The sequence below is a fragment of the Megalobrama amblycephala genome, linkage group LG23, assembly GCF_018812025.1.
Source record: "Megalobrama amblycephala isolate DHTTF-2021 linkage group LG23, ASM1881202v1, whole genome shotgun sequence".
NCBI classification, from domain to species: domain Eukaryota; kingdom Metazoa; phylum Chordata; class Actinopteri; order Cypriniformes; family Xenocyprididae; genus Megalobrama; species Megalobrama amblycephala.
This window is the reverse complement of record NC_063066.1, coordinates 27100152-27116985: the sequence shown is the minus strand read 5'-3', so window position 1 is coordinate 27116985 and position 16834 is coordinate 27100152. Positions and strand designations below refer to the sequence as shown.

General features: G+C 38.0%; 1 protein-coding gene and 1 pseudogene across 1 annotated transcript; both read left to right on the top strand.

Moving 5' to 3' along the window:
• Positions 1-194: 194 nt before the first annotated feature.
• On the top strand, positions 195-5687 carry LOC125258936 (annotated as a pseudogene).
• Positions 5688-8611: 2924 nt separating this feature from the next.
• faf2 (Fas associated factor family member 2) lies at positions 8612-15667 on the top strand. Its single transcript, XM_048176240.1, has 11 exons — positions 8612-8765; positions 9656-9724; positions 9838-9972; positions 10412-10488; positions 10596-10734; positions 10905-10990; positions 11081-11172; positions 11287-11464; positions 11542-11713; positions 14596-14739; positions 14950-15667. Exons 1-11 carry the CDS (start codon positions 8703-8705, stop codon positions 15130-15132), a joined length of 1338 nt encoding a protein of 445 aa, XP_048032197.1. The 5' UTR covers positions 8612-8702; the 3' UTR covers positions 15133-15667.
• Positions 15668-16834: the final 1167 nt, after the last annotated feature.

The following is a 16834-nucleotide window of genomic DNA, read 5'->3' as shown; positions in this document are numbered from 1 at the left end:
CTCGAATATTTGGTTCTGTTTAGGAAAAAGACTCTGGATTGTGTACTATTTAGCTGTGTCCCAAGGGGCTGAGTCCTCGGGGGTCGCATTTGAAGGCTGCATATGTCATCGAGTCGGTCTCATTTAAGAAAAGTGACTGTAATAACATTGACTGTTACTCCTCGTGAGGTGTATTATTAAGTGAGACCGACTCGATGTCGTATGCAGCCTTCAAATGCCACCTTCCGGAGGACGCAGACCCCACCGAAAATATTCAATATTCAAGACCTCTTTCACTTATCTATCTATGCTTTGATATTTACTTCCCCCTTGTTTTTTGATACACTGTATGTTATTGTTCTTTGAATAAAAAAAAAAAAAATGTAATTTGTAATTAAAATTAATTAAAAATTTGTAATTAAAATGCAGTACCTGAATTGGGACACAGCTTTTCAGTATTGAATTATATTGCAGTGTCAATTTTAGTATTGTGAGGCAATCTAAATCACTCAAATTATTCGTTATGGGTTGTTTAATGAGTCTAACATACATGCACTAATTTAAAATACAGTTTTATTCCTATGCTGCATAGAAAGAAATGAAATGGTTTTTTTTGTTTTTTTAAATTTAGGCTATGGCTCTGCTGTAATCACTAAAAAATTAGCTTTGTGATCTCTAAAGCGCACTTGATTTGTGGATCATTGCACATAATATGGTGCGTTGGGTGCCTGAATTGCCTTCACACACACACACACACAAATTGGACTGTAATAAGGCAATACCTTTGCTTTCAAATGCAGCCAGTGTATAAGTGTATAAGTTGTGCAGCTGTAATACCCCATGAGATCGACCAGTAATTTTAATGTCTGTATTTACATATGCATATTTGCATGATGAAACGCAGTAACGCACAACATAAACATATCTGCCCACTTCGGAGTTGATCAGTTTGTGGAAGAGTTTGCTTGATACTTGTCTTGCACAGTCACCTCTGTCTCATTTTACAAACAATTCAATGGTGCCAGATTATCATTTTACAAACAATCAGGTCTTAAAATATATTTAGCAAGTAAATCAATGAATTATCTGATTTATCACCTATACAACTTACAAAAATTGACCCAAGTACAGATGAAGTTAAAGAGATTGCATTAAAGGAAGCTGATAAGGAGGGAAATATTTATCCAAATCAATACAAAAGGTCAAGCTGATTTATTTACTTGACCAGATTATTAAAAAAAAATAAAAACTCTTGTGTTCCCCCATTAGTTCACATTTTATGCAAAACAGCAGTTAATTGTTCTGCAAAGCAATCAGTCTGCAAATCTGATTAAGTGTCTCCACCCACAATTTAGACTAACAGGGCCTTAAAGGTGCTAAAGAGGATGTTTTGTTTTATACAATTTTTGCAATATTACTTGAAACTGTCTTTACTAACTGATAAAAGACTATTTATTAGGTGCACTGAAAGTAATAATATTAATATACATCATCTGTGCACGAGGTAGGGCCTTAAAAACATCAGCCAATCGTTTACGCGATCATCGCGTAAACGATTGGCCCTCTGGCTTGTCAATCACTGCCGTGACGTTCCTTGTGAGAGACGTGCGCGGATTGGCCCTCTGGCTTGTCAATCACTGCAATGACGTTCCTTGTGAGAGACGAGCGCGGCTGCGCGCTCCAGTAATTTTCCACACTCCACAGGCGCTGCATGCAATGTTTTTGTCAGGAGACAGGAATAACAACTGCAGATTATGAGTTACCTGCGGTGAGTCCGACATAATGAATCCAAAAAACACGACACAGCGGAATGCCGGTGGTAAACACTCGTGTTCCAATACTCGTGCACGAGTTTTGGGAGGCGTTCCTTTGAAATGAGATGTGAAGGAGGGGGCTGTTCTTACGCATGCGCTCATTTCAAAAACTCAGTAACAGTCTTTGGATTCTCAGTCGACGAAAAAATCCTCTCTATCACCTTTAACTCAGTCATCAGTAGTAAACTGCTGTCTGCAGACTCTAGAAAGAGCTGCTGCTTGAGCTTTTTATTATGTTTTAAAGGATGATTTCTCCAGAACTCTCTCCTGAGACTGAAAACACCAGCTGCTCTTTTTCCAGCAAATGAAGATGTTGTGGATTCTGCTTTTCTTTGAATGGTTTGTGGATTGGGCTCGTTGCATGTTCTGGTATTTGTTTGGCTGGAGAAGTGGACTGCGCAAGGGAACTATCAGTCCTCCTGGTCCACTTGTTGCAGACCAGAAGAAAAAGAAAAAGAGTGCTCCAGAAAGGTACATAAACTTTTGAGGTATTACAAACAAGCTGACTGCAAAAGACAGGTGTCCATTGTTAGCAATGTTATTTCTTGACCAACAGAATTTGATAACTTTGTAGTGCCCAGAAACTTGGATGTCATTGTGATTGGCAGCGGTATCAGTGGTTTGACAGCAGCGGCAACTTTAGCCAAACTAGGAAAGAAAGTCCTGGTGTTGGAGCAAGACAAGCAGGTAGGAGGCCTGTGTAGGACCTTCACTGAGAAAAGCTTTGAGTTTGACTGTGGTGAGAACCTCAACTTCTGTTCATGAAGTTGATCAAATACTGAATATCTCGACTTTTCTCATTTACGCAATGTACATTTGTCAAAGGATTTGTTGGACGACTTCATGAAAACCGCCTCCTGAGAACTGCATTGGCTCTGATCACTGATGGCCAGGTGCATTTTGCTGAGCAGGGATCTGTTGTTATTGGTAAAGGAACTCGATGTAAAAAAATACACCATTTACAATGGCAAGAAGCAGATGGAAGCTCATCTGAAGAAGCAGTTTCCCAATGATGCTAAAGCAGTAGAGTTCTTAGAAATCATGAAGGTATTTAGTTGATAGTTTTTTGAAGCTTATTGGGCATTACAGAGTATGGTTTTGGTGTTACAAATTGTCTTTTCCTTATAGATTTGTTCCAAGAAGATCCATCTGCTCTGTATGCTGAAGATGGTCCCACTCTGGTTTGTACGCTTCATATTGTGGAGTGGAATTGTTGACTTGATCTCCCCAATTTTCAGATACTCCCGCACCAGTACAGCAGACATGGTCAAGACTCTTACCAGCAACCGTGACCTCCTCACTGTATTTTTCTCAAATATTTTATGGTAAAAGAGAAATGTCTATTGTGTTCCCAACTTATTCATTAAATGCATTTGACATTTTAAATAGTAGTGGGGTTTTTTTTTGTTTGTTTTTTGTTTTTTTCCCCTCAAGGTGTCCCACCCAAAAACTCCAGCTGCATGATTGATGCCCTTTTCTTGCAGTGAGGTGTGTATTATCCTAAGGGTGGTGCTAGAGATCCCGTACCACATCATTCAGGTTTTGGAGAAGCATGGAGGAAAATTCCTGGTCAATGCTCCGGTGTCCAGCATTCTAGTTAATGGAAAACAAAATGTATATGGTGAGTTATGAACTAGGGCCATGTCACAATGCCTGGTCTTACTGCTATAGAAGTAAGTTTACATGTACTGAAAATGGCCTCACAAATGTGGTGGCATCATTACACATTTAGCTTCAGTAACTTTCAGATGCATGAAATGAAAAAGGGCAGTCTCTTTGCTTAGGAGTGGTTGTGAAGACAGGAGGTAAAGATATTGAAATTCTGTCTTCTGTCGTCATTTCAAATATTGGCATGTTCAGCACCTTCAAGAAGATTTTGACTCCAGAGATCCAGGAAAATCTGAGTAAGTGACTGAATGTCTTCAATACAAGCAGTCTAATGTATTTTTCTCATGAAATGCTTGATTACTGGCCAGATTTTTTATTTTTTTCCCTGGGTTAATATGTGCGTCTCCTGCTTCTCACAGAGATCCAGGATTATTTTCATACTCTAAAGCCAGGCAAAGGCTTTTTCCAGGTTAAGCATGAAAGAGTACTTTGACTCAGACAAGGAGGATGCACCTGACAGCATCCCCATGATGTACATTACCTTCCCCTCTGCAAAGGATCCGACCTCATGCACTCGTTTCCCAGGTTTACTTCATCTGCATGTACTCTCAGAACCATCAAAGTTAATTATCCTACTAAAGTGACCTTTGTGGGTGTGTGTTGTTTTTTTAAGGGCAGTCACGTATGGTGATCCATACTATGGTCAATTCAAAGTGGTTTGGACAGTGAAACAATGTCAGTGAGACTGAAAGAGGTGAAGAATATGAAGGATACAAGATGAGATTTGCTAATCATCTCTTTGACTGGGCTTGTGTCCATTTCTCCAAACCGAAAGAGAAGGTAAATTTGTACTGTATCATATGAGTGCAGCTTGATTAACTAATAAAGCGACATATGTAACTTAAATCTTTTTCCTGCCTTTTGTAGTTGATGTTGAATGCAGTCCTATCAACATGCATGGGCTGGGGCCACATATGGGTCCATGCTGTCTGCAGAACACCGTCTGGAGAGATACCCTCTGAACATCGTCAAGATCAGGTGCAACATGCCTGTCAAGAACCTCTACCTGTCAGGTAAACTTTAGTATAAACCTAAGAGGTTAAAGGATTAGTTCACTTTCAAATTAATTTCCTGATCATTTACTCACCGCCATGTCATCCAAGATGTTCGTGTCTTTCTTCAGTCGAAAAGAAATTAAGGTTTTTGATGAAAACATTCCAGGATTTTTCTCCATATAGTGGACTTGAATGGCCTCCAAATGGCTGAAGGTCAAAATTAGTTTCAGTGCAGCTTCAAAGCGTTCTATGCGATCCCAGACGAGAAATAAGGGTCTTATATAGAGAAACCATCACTCATTTTCTAAAAAAATTTAAAATTGTATACATTTTAACCATAAATGCTCATCTTGAACTAGCTCTCTTCTTCTCTATTTGAATTCCGGCAGTGTAGACACTGCTAAGTGTATTACTGCCCTCCACAGGTCAAAGTTTGAACTAAATTGTCATATACAATATGCTAGTGCAAGTATATAACAGTTGGTTCAAACTTTTTTGGAGGGCAGTAATAGAGCCAGAATTCTAATAGCGCAGAAGAGAGCTACTTCAAGATAATAATAATAATAAAAATAATAATAATAATTAATATATATATATATATATTTTTTTTTTTAGAAAACAAAACAAGTGATGGTTTCTCTAGATAAGAGATAAGACCCTTATTCCTCATCTGGGATCGTGTAGAACATTTTGAAGCTTCACAAACTGTAATTTTGACCTTCAACTGTTTGGGCTCCATTGAACTCCACTATAAGGAGAATAATCCTGGAATGTTTTCATCAAAAACCTTAATTTCTTTTCGACTGAAGAAAGACATGAACAGAGAACCTCTTCAGGCAGCTATTTTGACCCATTACAGGCATGTCGTAGGGGAAGTGATGACCCGCTTAAAGCCGCGCACACACTTAACGATTGTAAGGCCGATTATGAATGTAAATTGATACTAATTGATACTGATCGCGCTCAGAGCCAGTTGCGTTCAGTCTGTGATTACAGTTGGTGTTAATTTCATGTGTAAGTACTTAAATCTGCTTCAGTCGCAGGAAACAATTGCTGTATGTTGAGCACAGTCTTAGAATGTTTTTGTGTGTGTGTGTGGGTGTTGAATTAAAATTTTCCTATAAAGTCTTTCACTACAGGACAAGATGTTTTCTCTGGTGCTCTGCATGGAGGTCTTCTCTATGCTTCAAGTGCTGTGGATCACTGTCTGTATGTTGACCTTCTACTCTAACAAAAGAAACTTAAGAGGAAGGCGGTCAAGAAACGAGATATTTCCTGTGTCTAGACAGGAAAAGTTAAGGTTTAATGACTGGTCATATGGTTCTTTTGCTGTATTTTGTTTTGCTGTGCATTTCTTCTGCAGCTCTGAATAAAGCTGTCTACTGCACAATGTGTTCCTGGTAATATATGGTATTAAAGGGTTAGTTGACCCAAAAATGAAAATTCTGTCATTTATTACTCGCCCTCATGTCATTCCACACCCCTAAGATCTTTGTTCATCTTCGGAACAGAATTTAAGATATTTTTTGATAAAATCTGATGACTCAGTGAAGATAATTTACACGTTGAATGCCCAGAAAGGTACTAAAGACGCATTTAAAACAGTTTGCCTACAGTGGTTCAACCTTAATGTTATGAAGTGACAAATACTATTTGTACTACCCAATACCCCACACACTTCCTTGTTTGTCACAAACAACATATATAATTCGTCAGCGCAATTATGGCTCATTTGCTTCAACTGTTTAAGTGTTTCATGAAGCCTCACTCTGCCCATTACTAGTTCACGGATATCATCACCACTTGGGGGGGTGGGGGGACCACTAGAATTGAAACGTTTTGAAACACTTATGACGTAACGAAGCCTTGTTTACCGAAGACGCATGTCTTTGGCAGTTTGAAATGCGCTCTGAACCACTGATTCAAAACAAGATTCGTAAAGCTTTTGAAATTGCCCATCACTAGATATTGTTGAATAAAGTTATTTATTCAACAATATCTAGCGCACAAAGTATTCTTGTCACTTCATAACATTAAGGTTGAACCACTGTAGTCACATGAACTGTTTTAAACATCTTTAGTACCTTTCTGGGCATTGAAAGTGTAAATTAACTTGCTGTCAATGGAGGCCTCACTGAGCCATCGGATTTTATAAAAAAATCTTCATTTATTGTTCGAAGATGAACGGAGGTCTTACAGGTTAGGAACGAAATGAGGGTGAGTAAAGGATTAGTTCAAATTCAAATTAAAATTAAAATTAAAATTTCCTGATAATTTACTCAGCCCCATGTCATCCAAGATGTTTCTTGGATGAAAAGAAATTAAGGTTTCTCTTCAGTCAAAAAGAAGTTAAGGTTTTTGATGAAAACATTCCAGGATTATTCTCCTTATAGTGGATTTCAATGGAGGCCAAACGGTTGAAGGTCAAAATTACAGTTTACAGCGATCCCAGACGAGAAATAAGGGTCTTGTCTAGAGAAACCATTGCTCATGTTCTAAATATTTTTTAAAAATTGTATGCGTTTTAACCACTAGCATTACCACCACTTAACTCGCACTAGCATATTGTATGACAATTTAGTTCAAATTTTGACCTGTGGAGGGCAGTAATACACTTAGAAGTGTCTACACTACTGGAATTCTAATAGAGAAGAAGAGAGCTAGTTCAAGATGAGCATTTATTGTTAAAACTTATATAATTTTTATTTATTTATTTATTTATTTATTTTTTAGAAAATGAGCGATGGTTTCTAGATAAGACCCGTATTTCTCATCTGGGATCGTGTAGAACACTTTGAAGCTGCACTGAAACTGTAATTTTGACCTTCAACTGTTTGGGCTCCATTGAAGTCCACTATAAGGAGAAAAATCCTGGAATATTTTTACCAAAAACCTTAATTTCTTTTCGACTGAAGAAAGAAAGACATGAACATCTTGGATGACATGGGGGTGAGTAAATTATCAAGACATTTTAATTTGAAAGTGAGCTAATCCTTTAATGACAGAATTGTCATTTTTGTGTGAACTAACCCTTTAAAGGATAAATTCACTTTAAAATGAAAATTACCCCATGATTTACTCACCCTCAAGCCATCCTAGGTGTATGACTTTCTTCTTTCTGATGAACACAACTGGAGTTCTATTAATACATTTCCTGATGTTTCCCAGCTTTATAATAGCAGTGAATGGGGGCTAAGAGTTTAAAGCTTAAAGTGCATCCACCCATAATAAATGTACAACACACAGCTCCAGGGGGGTTAATAAAGGCCTTCCGAAGCAATGCGTTTAGTAAAATAGCTTCCACCAGTGACCAGACTGTATTCAACATACGAAGAAAATGTAATGCCTCTCACAGTTTAAAACGCTTATGCTACATCCTATGCCATCCGTATTCAACTTATGAAAAAAACACAACTGACTCGAAGGCCTTTAGGAAGTGGAGAGCACAGGAAGGCCTGGAGATTGCTGAGTCCCAGCTGAGACACATGGCTCTGGTGGGTATGGTAGCTAGCTATGGGCCGAGCAGGGTCAGGAGTCATCCCACAACCCCGATATGACAAGGCCCATGGATGGGATCGCCGCCAGCTAGTCCTGGAGGAGGCATGGGCTGTTGCTATTGGTATTCTAATTAGAGTGTATGATGTCCATATTTTAACACATATCAGGTTTCTGGTTCAAATGTGATTGTTAGATGTTTAATTGATTTGAAACGGTTACTCTTCGACTTAACTTGATGTTTTCTTTTTGAATAACATGTTTAAATCAAGTAACCCAATCAAACAGGACTTTCACTTCCCATCATGCTTTGCAAAAGGGCTGAATTTATTTTTTGTATGCATTTTTTAGCAAGATGAGAAAAAGGAGAGACTTGATAATGTTCAATGTTTTATCATGTTGGTATTTAAAAGTTTATGTTAAGCAACCAGTATGGTAGTGCTCTGGATGAAATCAGTATCACTTCTGGACTGCAACACCGTCCATCACATCACATCACATCTATCATCTAGCTACGCTTAATTCGTTTTTTTAATTGTTCAAATAAAAATGGCAAGAACACGGTTTATTGTATATTATAAATGAAAAATGTTCTTGGTGAATACAAATGTAGGTAGGTAAAACATGCGCCACACGACTCCTGCGCAGCAGGTGGCGCAAAAAGAAGAATTGTTGGTGCAACGTTTTACGTATTCGTCGTGTCAGCACGCTTTATACGTCATCACGTTTTGTTAGGGCTCGGCGAGGTAAGATGGCGGCGCCAGAAGAACAGGAATTATCTCAGGCTCAAACTGAAAAACTGCTCCAGTTTCAGGTACCAATTACTTTGTCTTGTTAATACATACCGATTCACTCTTTTATACACTCAATTATCAGAAAAATAGTGTTCGCGGTATCCAGCGCAGCTGCTTTAGGTATAAATGACAAGTCAGCGAGCTAACTCCCGTTAAGATCGTTAGTTTTTACTCAACCGAGACCTGCTTCAGTTCATCTAATAAATACAGAATTGATCTGAATAATAACCCCTTGATTTGTTTCAATATAAAGACTTTCTCGTGTATACAAGTGTCTTTTGTTTTAGTTGAAATGGCAGCTGTCAGTTAGGCAGCGAGTCATTTGTTGTCTCAACCTAGAGAGCTGCCTAATTAAACAGCAGGTTTGACCAGAGGAAATTGGGATTATGATGCCCAAAATGTTGCCTAGTTTGGCAGCACTATGTTTATTTATTTATTTATTTTTATTGGGGAGAACAGTTAGTCGTACGGAACGGTGCGTCAAAATATAAAAAATTCTATCTAGACAGCTCACTAGGTTTTGAGACGCAGTCCTAATCTGCTCCCAGTTTGGCAATACTTCAACTTCTAATTTACTTAATTTGGGGAAGGTTTTTGTTTGTGTGTTGTTTTAATCTGAATGTAAGTAACCGTCATGGGAGAAGTTCCACATTTACTACCGAGTCAGAGAGAGTAATATAAAAGAAATATGCCCTTGAATAGTAACTGATCTTGAAAACACTCGCTAATCTATAATAATCTGTAATTTTACTAACATATCGCCACCCAAATGTTTCATTCGTTTACAAAACCTTTGGCACACATTTTTTAAACATGCCAGGCAACTGGATATTTATTGTCTAACTTGTAGTGAAAATCGATTCCAGCTCTTTTTTTAACCTAGAGACTTTTGTTTGCAAATAATATTCAGGACCTGACAGGCTTGGAGTCAATGGACCAATGTCGGCGCACGTTAGAACAACACAATTGGAACATTGAGGTGAGAGCTGGTAAACCAGATGAATTGATCCTTTCTTTTTAGTTTTGTTTACCCTTTTGTATTAGGAAGCATATCATTATTATGGGATTAATGGGAATCTCTCCTTGTTGCAGGCCGCAGTACAAGACAGACTAAATGAGCAAGAAGGAGTTCCGAGTGTCTTCAACCCGCCACCCGCCAGACCGTTACAGGTCAACACAACAGACCACAGAGTGTATAGCTATATTGTCTCAAGGCCACAGCCTAGAGTAAGAGGGTCTTTTTCGTTTTTATGTTTTTTGTTGTTTTATTTCCTTCCTTCACAATGCTCATATTTGTACCAATGTTTTCAAAAAGTATACATGTCTAAAACATATTTTTATGCAGCTGTGGTAAATATAAAAATATAAAGTATCGCAACATGGTCCACTATGGGCCGGTTTCACAGACAAGGCTTAGGCTAAGCCAGGATTAAGCCTTATTTCAATTAGGGTATTTAAGTAGCTTTTATAAACATACCCTAGAAAAAACATTACTGGTGTGCATCTTGACACAAAACAATGGCAGTGACATATTTTAAGATATGTCAGTACAAGTTACTTTCAGTTCAAACAGCTCAAACATGCATTTTAGTCTAGGACTAGTTTAAGCCTTGTCTGTGAAACTGGGGGACTAAGTATTAAATCAAATTTTTCTTCTTTTTTATAGGGCTTATTAGGTTGGAGTTACTACTTGATAATGCTTCCCTTCAGGTTTACGTATTATACTATTCTGGACATATTCAGGTATTAAAGCAATTAATCTTTGAAATGTTAATATAGACCTGTATTATATCACAATAATGTAGTAACTGGTCTTTACCGATGTTTCTTCCTCTCCTAAATTTTCTCAGGTTTGCCCTGAGATTCATTCGGCCAGATCCGAGGGGTCGTGTCACGGATCCTGTTGGAGATGTCATGTCCTTTATTCATAGTTTTGAGGAGAAATATGGTCGATCGCATCCTGTATTCTACCAGGGAACATATAGTCAGGTATGTTAATACAGAAAGTCTCAAAACTAAAGGAATAAAATGAACTGATGTATACATTCTTACATTGTTTAGGACTGAATAAAAGATAAAGACCATTTAATTTTACAAATATTCACCCATTTATCAGGCAAACCGAAACAACTTGTATCTAATTAAAATCTTTCCTCTAGGCTCTGAATGATGCCAAGCGAGAACTTCGCTACTTGTTAGTTTATCTTCATGGAGATGATCACCAGGACACAGATGAGTTCTGCCGGTAGGTTTTAAAGTTTTGATGTTCTCCTCCATTTACTTGTTACATCTGGTGAGCTTCTGGTCTCATAACTAGAGCTCCTGTCTCTCTCAGAGCCACATTATGTTCAGAAGAGGTACTGACCTTCGTTAACACAAGGATGCTGTTTTGGGCGTGTTCCACCAGCAAGCCAGAGGGTTACCGAGGTAACCAACTTCACTTCCAAGTCTTTGATAAATCTCTTTCTGAATATCGTTATGGCGTCATCAGTATCTCACGAGATGTGGTTTGAGCTCATTATCTTTATGATGTGTGTTCAGTGTCTCAGGCCCTGCGTGAGAACACCTATCCCTTCCTGGCTATGATCATGCTGAAAGACCGCAAAATGACAGTTGTTGGGAGACTGGAGGGGCTGATCCAGCCTGAGGATCTTATCAACCAGCTGACCTTCATCATGGAGGCAAACCAGACATATCTCATGTCAGAACGACTAGAGAGGTAAGGTTACATAGTTGGCTTTCTGAAGAGTTGAAAGTCTTGCACCTTATATATAATTTTCTGTTTTGTAACTACAGGGAGGAGAGGAATCAGACGCAGGTACTGAGGCAGCAGCAGGATGAAGCTTACCTGGCGTCCCTCCGTGCAGACCAGGAAAAAGACAGAAAGAAAAGAGAAGAACAAGAGCAGAAACGTCAAGAGGAGGAGAAGGCCCGCCAGAGCATCCTTGCCGAGGAGAGGAGACGAAGAGTAAGTGATTTGCTAGTGTATGTAAAGAAAAATAAATAATTTTAGAAATGCATTAGCTGTCAATTGTTTACATTAAAAAAATTATAGGATATACCAAATAATTCAATCTTTTTTAGGGTGCTTTCACACTAGCACTTTTGGTGTGCACCCAGGTTCAATTGATGTCAAAGTTCTGTTTTGTTTGGGTGTTGTGAACGCTGGCTGCGTGAACTGTACCCGAGTCCACATAAAAAGGGTGGCCTGGGTTATGGTTCACTGCTGATATGAATGCAATCATACTAAATCACAGAAGTGAACCGCTATTGATGGTGTACGATTCTATAAATCTGCGGGTTTGTGTGTGTTCACTTTCCTGACAAGCGATGTCTGATGCACTGCAAGCAGAGAGAATGGACTCCCACATTCTTTAGAACATTTGCAGTACATTAGCAGCAGATAGACGCAAGTGGCAATTGAACCAAGTGTGAAAGCACCCCCTTAAAGGGATAGTTCACCCAAAAATGAAAATTTGATGTTTATCTGCTTACCCCCAGCGCATCCAAGATGTAGGTGACATTTTTTCTTCAGTAGAACACAAATGATGATTTTTAACTCCAACCGCTGCCGTCTGTCAGTCAAATAATAAGAGTGATTGGGAACTTCATCTATAAGAGTATATAAAGCCTGCTTAGACAAATCCAAATTAAACCCTGTGGCTCGTGACGACACGTTGATGTCCTAAGACACGAAACGATCGGTTTGTGTGAGAAACCGAACAGTATTTATATCATTTTTTACCTCTAAAACACCACTATGTCCAACTCCGTTCATGACTCCTTTAGTGATGTCTGATCGCGCTCTGACAACGGAAGTGATGTCTCGCGCATATACTTCAATGAGTGTCAGACATCACTGCCGCTGTCAGAGCGCGATCAGACATCACTAAAGGAGTCATGAACGGATGTTTTAGAGGTAAGTGGTGTTTTAGAGGTAAGAAATGATATAAATACTGTTCGGATTCTCACACAAACCGATCGTTTCGTGTCTTAGGACATCAATGTGTCGTCACGAGCCGCAGGGTTTAATTTGGATTTGTCTAAGCAAGTTTTATTTACTCTTATAGATGAAGTTCCCAATCACTCTTATTATTTGACTGACAGACGGCAGCGGTTGGAGTTAAAAATCATCATTTTGTGTTCTACTGAAGAAACAAAGACACCTACATCTTGGATGCGCTGGGGGTAAGCAGATAAACATCAAATTTTCATTTTTGGGTGAACTATCCCTTTAAATAACGGTAAAATTAAATCAACCATTTTTGACAAAAATAAAATTATACATCTGTCCATGGTAGGGCGGGCATTGACACAAATTTCACAATTCTATTTCAATTACATTCGATTTAGATTAATTGGGGCTTATGTATATTAAAATAAAAGGTTAAAATTAACTGATTTGTAGGCTACTTGCATTCCACATAAGGAAGTTTTTATAATAACGTTATGATGATGGCTAATCATAAAATAATAATGGCTGTCATAAAAAAAATTTACGGATTTATTCATACATAGATTAAAGGGTTAGTTCACCCAAAAATTAAATTTATATCATTAATTACTCGCCCTCATGTCGTCCCAAACCTGTAAGAACCTTCTTTCATCTTCTGAACACAAATTAAGATATTTTTGAAGAAATCTGAGGGTCTCTGATCTACACATAGACAGCAACGTCATTGCACCTTTTGAGGTCCAGAAAGGTAGTAAAGACATTGTTAAAATAGTCGATGTGACTACAATGGTTCAACCTTAATATTATGAAGCGACGAGAATACTTTTTGTGTGCAGAAACAAAACAAAAATAATGACTTTATTCAACAAATTCGTCCGTCCCGTCAAACTGAGCCCGCATTCGGACATAAACACGAAAGCTCTACAGTGAAAATGGCATAGCAGTATGACAGGGGACAGACGAATTTGTTGAATAAAGTCGTTATTTTTGTTTTGTTCTTGTGCAAAAAGTATTCTCGTCGCTTCATAACATTAAGGTTGAACCACTGTAGTCACGTTGACTGTTTTAACAATGTTTTTTCTACTTTTCTGGATCTCGAATGACGGTAATTTTGTTGCTTTCAATTGAGGATAAAGAAAACTCTGATTTCATCAAAATATCTTGAATTTGCGTTCCCGAAGATGAACAAAGTTCTTACGGGTTTGGAACAACATGAGGGTGAGTAATTAATGACAGTAATTTCATTTTTGGGTGAACTAACCCCTTAAATATTGAACAGGTTACGTAAAATACAATGAATATGCAATATAGTACATATATTTAGTGAAATGCTCCACTCTAGAGTTCATTTTTCTAGCTGGCAAACAAGTTTTTGGGCATTGAACGGCTTTTCTGAGGTAAATGTAACATCTTTCTGGGGTCAAAACACTGATTACATGTGAGATGATACAGATTTCAGTAAGTTGTACTGTATCTTTCAACATACCTTCTGATGTTCGTTCATGTTTATTTCATGCTGTAACTAGTAGTAAAGGAAGAGGAAGATCAATAATAATAACTACAGCGATCTGTCACGCCATATTAAAGAGCACCAAAAAGTTTTTGGTGTTTTATTTGCTTTTGTTTTATTTGTTTTGAATTTCATGAAAAAAAATATAATTTGAAAACTGAGACTTGATAAAATCTTTTTTTTTTTTTTTTTACCCAGCCTTAGTCCATGGATAAAGTATGTTGCAATTTCAAACACTTGTGAACCATTACATATATTGTCCTTTCTTTGCACATCACGAGTAGCTGTTTTTGATGACTGTTTGTTTAGTCATTTGACAAATTTCTGTCATCTGTAGCTATGACTACTCGCACTTAATGACTTCCTAATGATTGTCTAATGACAGACACTGGAAGAAGAGAAGGAGCGCAAGTCTGAGTGTCTTCCCCCTGAGCCGCCCTTGGATGACCCTGACAGTGTCAAAATAGTGTTCAAATTGCCCAACGACACTCGTGTGGAGCGGAGATTCCTCTTCAGCCAGTCTTTGACGGTAAACACCCTTTATCTGCCTTTTCGCATCACTTATACAGTGTTGAGAACCATAACAGTATAATATCAGTGTCTACAGCATCTGTGGTTAAAGATAAGAGTACAGACTCATGAGACACTTTGTTTTGCTTTTGACGTTACCACTTAATATTTAAAAACTGTAATTTTGGACTAAAATCCAGTGGCTAAAACCTTTGCCCCCCCTTTTTAGGTAATCCACGACTTCCTGTTTTCTTTGAAAGAGACCCCTGAGAAATTCCAAATAGTAACGAATTTCCCACGCCGGGTCCTGCCTTGCCTGCCGACGGAAGAGCAGCCCAATCCCCCCACTCTGAAGGAGGCCGGTCTGAGCCGGTCAGAAGTCCTCTTTGTGCAGGACCTCACAGACGATTGACATTTAGCTAACCCCCTGCTCTCGACTCAAGTCCCGCCTCCCCTCCAGTTTGTTCTATTCGATGGCCTGGATGAGGGATCACTGAAATAAACCTTTTACTGAATTTAAAAAAAAAAATAACCCATCCTTCCCTGCAGTGAAGTTTTGTTCTGTAAAATGAGTGCAAGGTGAACGGCCCTGTAAATATTATGACCTAGATATTTAAGGACAAGCCTGGAAGCCACAACAGAGTTATCTTTTTCTTTTCTTTTTTTAATGCAAATCAAAGTCGACCATATAATGTATCTCATCTAACGACCAAAAGAGAGGTTGTCAGCAAAGGAACCGACGGGCTGCTTGCAGTTCACATGAGTTCAGATAAGAAAAAAGGCCACAGCCTTTCCATGTGGCTTTGTCTGTATAGAGTATAGTGCAAGTCTGCCCATAGTGTGCCTGTGGTTATTCATAGATGCCTATGTTGCCTGTCGTCCATCTGATGGGTCTGGTCATGTAAAGATGTCATTTTCCAATTCTAAATTAAACATTTTAAAATGTTGTTGTGGTTTGACTAACAATGTTCTGGTTCAAGCTTGTTCAACATTTGCATTGCAGCCTGCTGCACAAACCTGGAGCCATGACAGTTTTAATATTTTTGTAGGTTTGTGGAAATAAAACATGGTGCTAAATAATATCTTAAAACTTGTACAATTTTATAAAGTAATTGGAGAGGCAGTAACTCAGATTACCTTGTTTTATAGCATTAAGTCTGTTTCAACTACTAGGGTGAATCTCACAAAGTTGGTCAAAAGATGGGTCACATTTAACCCTCAAATCAAAAGAGTCCATTAGGGCCATTAAGATCATTTTGTTTTTGCAATGTAGACATTTTCTCCATTTCTCAATGTTCCTACTGTAGAAAAGTCATCCATGCAAAAAAAAAAGTGTTGTATACCATGGTAGTATTTTTTAACTGCCTTTATTCTGTACGGACTGGATTATTTATATTACTGTATCACAGCAATGATGTGATCAACACTGACAAATTTAAATTGGCAATAATGTCTCAATGCAAAAAGAAAAGAAAGAACATAAAAACCAGGATGAATTAATATTCTAGCCCAGGAGTGGCAAACGTTGGTCCTGGAGAGCTACAGTTCTGCAGAGTTTTGCTTCAACCCTAATCAAACACACCTGACAAGCTAATCAAGGTCTGAAGGGTTACTAGAAAGCTTCTGACAGATGAGTTATCATCAGGGTTGGAGCTAAACTCTGCAGGACTGTGGCTGTCCAGGACCGGAGTTCACCACCCCTGTTCTATTCAGTACGATAATCTAATTATTTTTCTTATGACCAATAAATGGCTGATATTATAAATCTTTTTTTTTTTTTTTTTGTATGCTAGAAGTTAGAAATTAAAGGCAAAATTTTAATGTACAGTGTGATGCTATTGTATAAATGTTGATTTTGAAATCTGCTATAGATAAACTTATACTGTTTGAAAAATAATAATAAAATAAAAGTGATTATAATAATGAGGGATCTATGGGATGCTAGTTAGATAATAGAATGCATAGAGCCATAACCAATGAATTTAAATCATTATCTGAGTATTAGTCAAGAATCGTTGTGTGTGTGAGTAACTTTAATAAAAGGTAATTTTTCCAAGAATGAACTATCATTTTTATTCACCAGTGCACAGCAATTCACTTCTATTAAAGGGTTA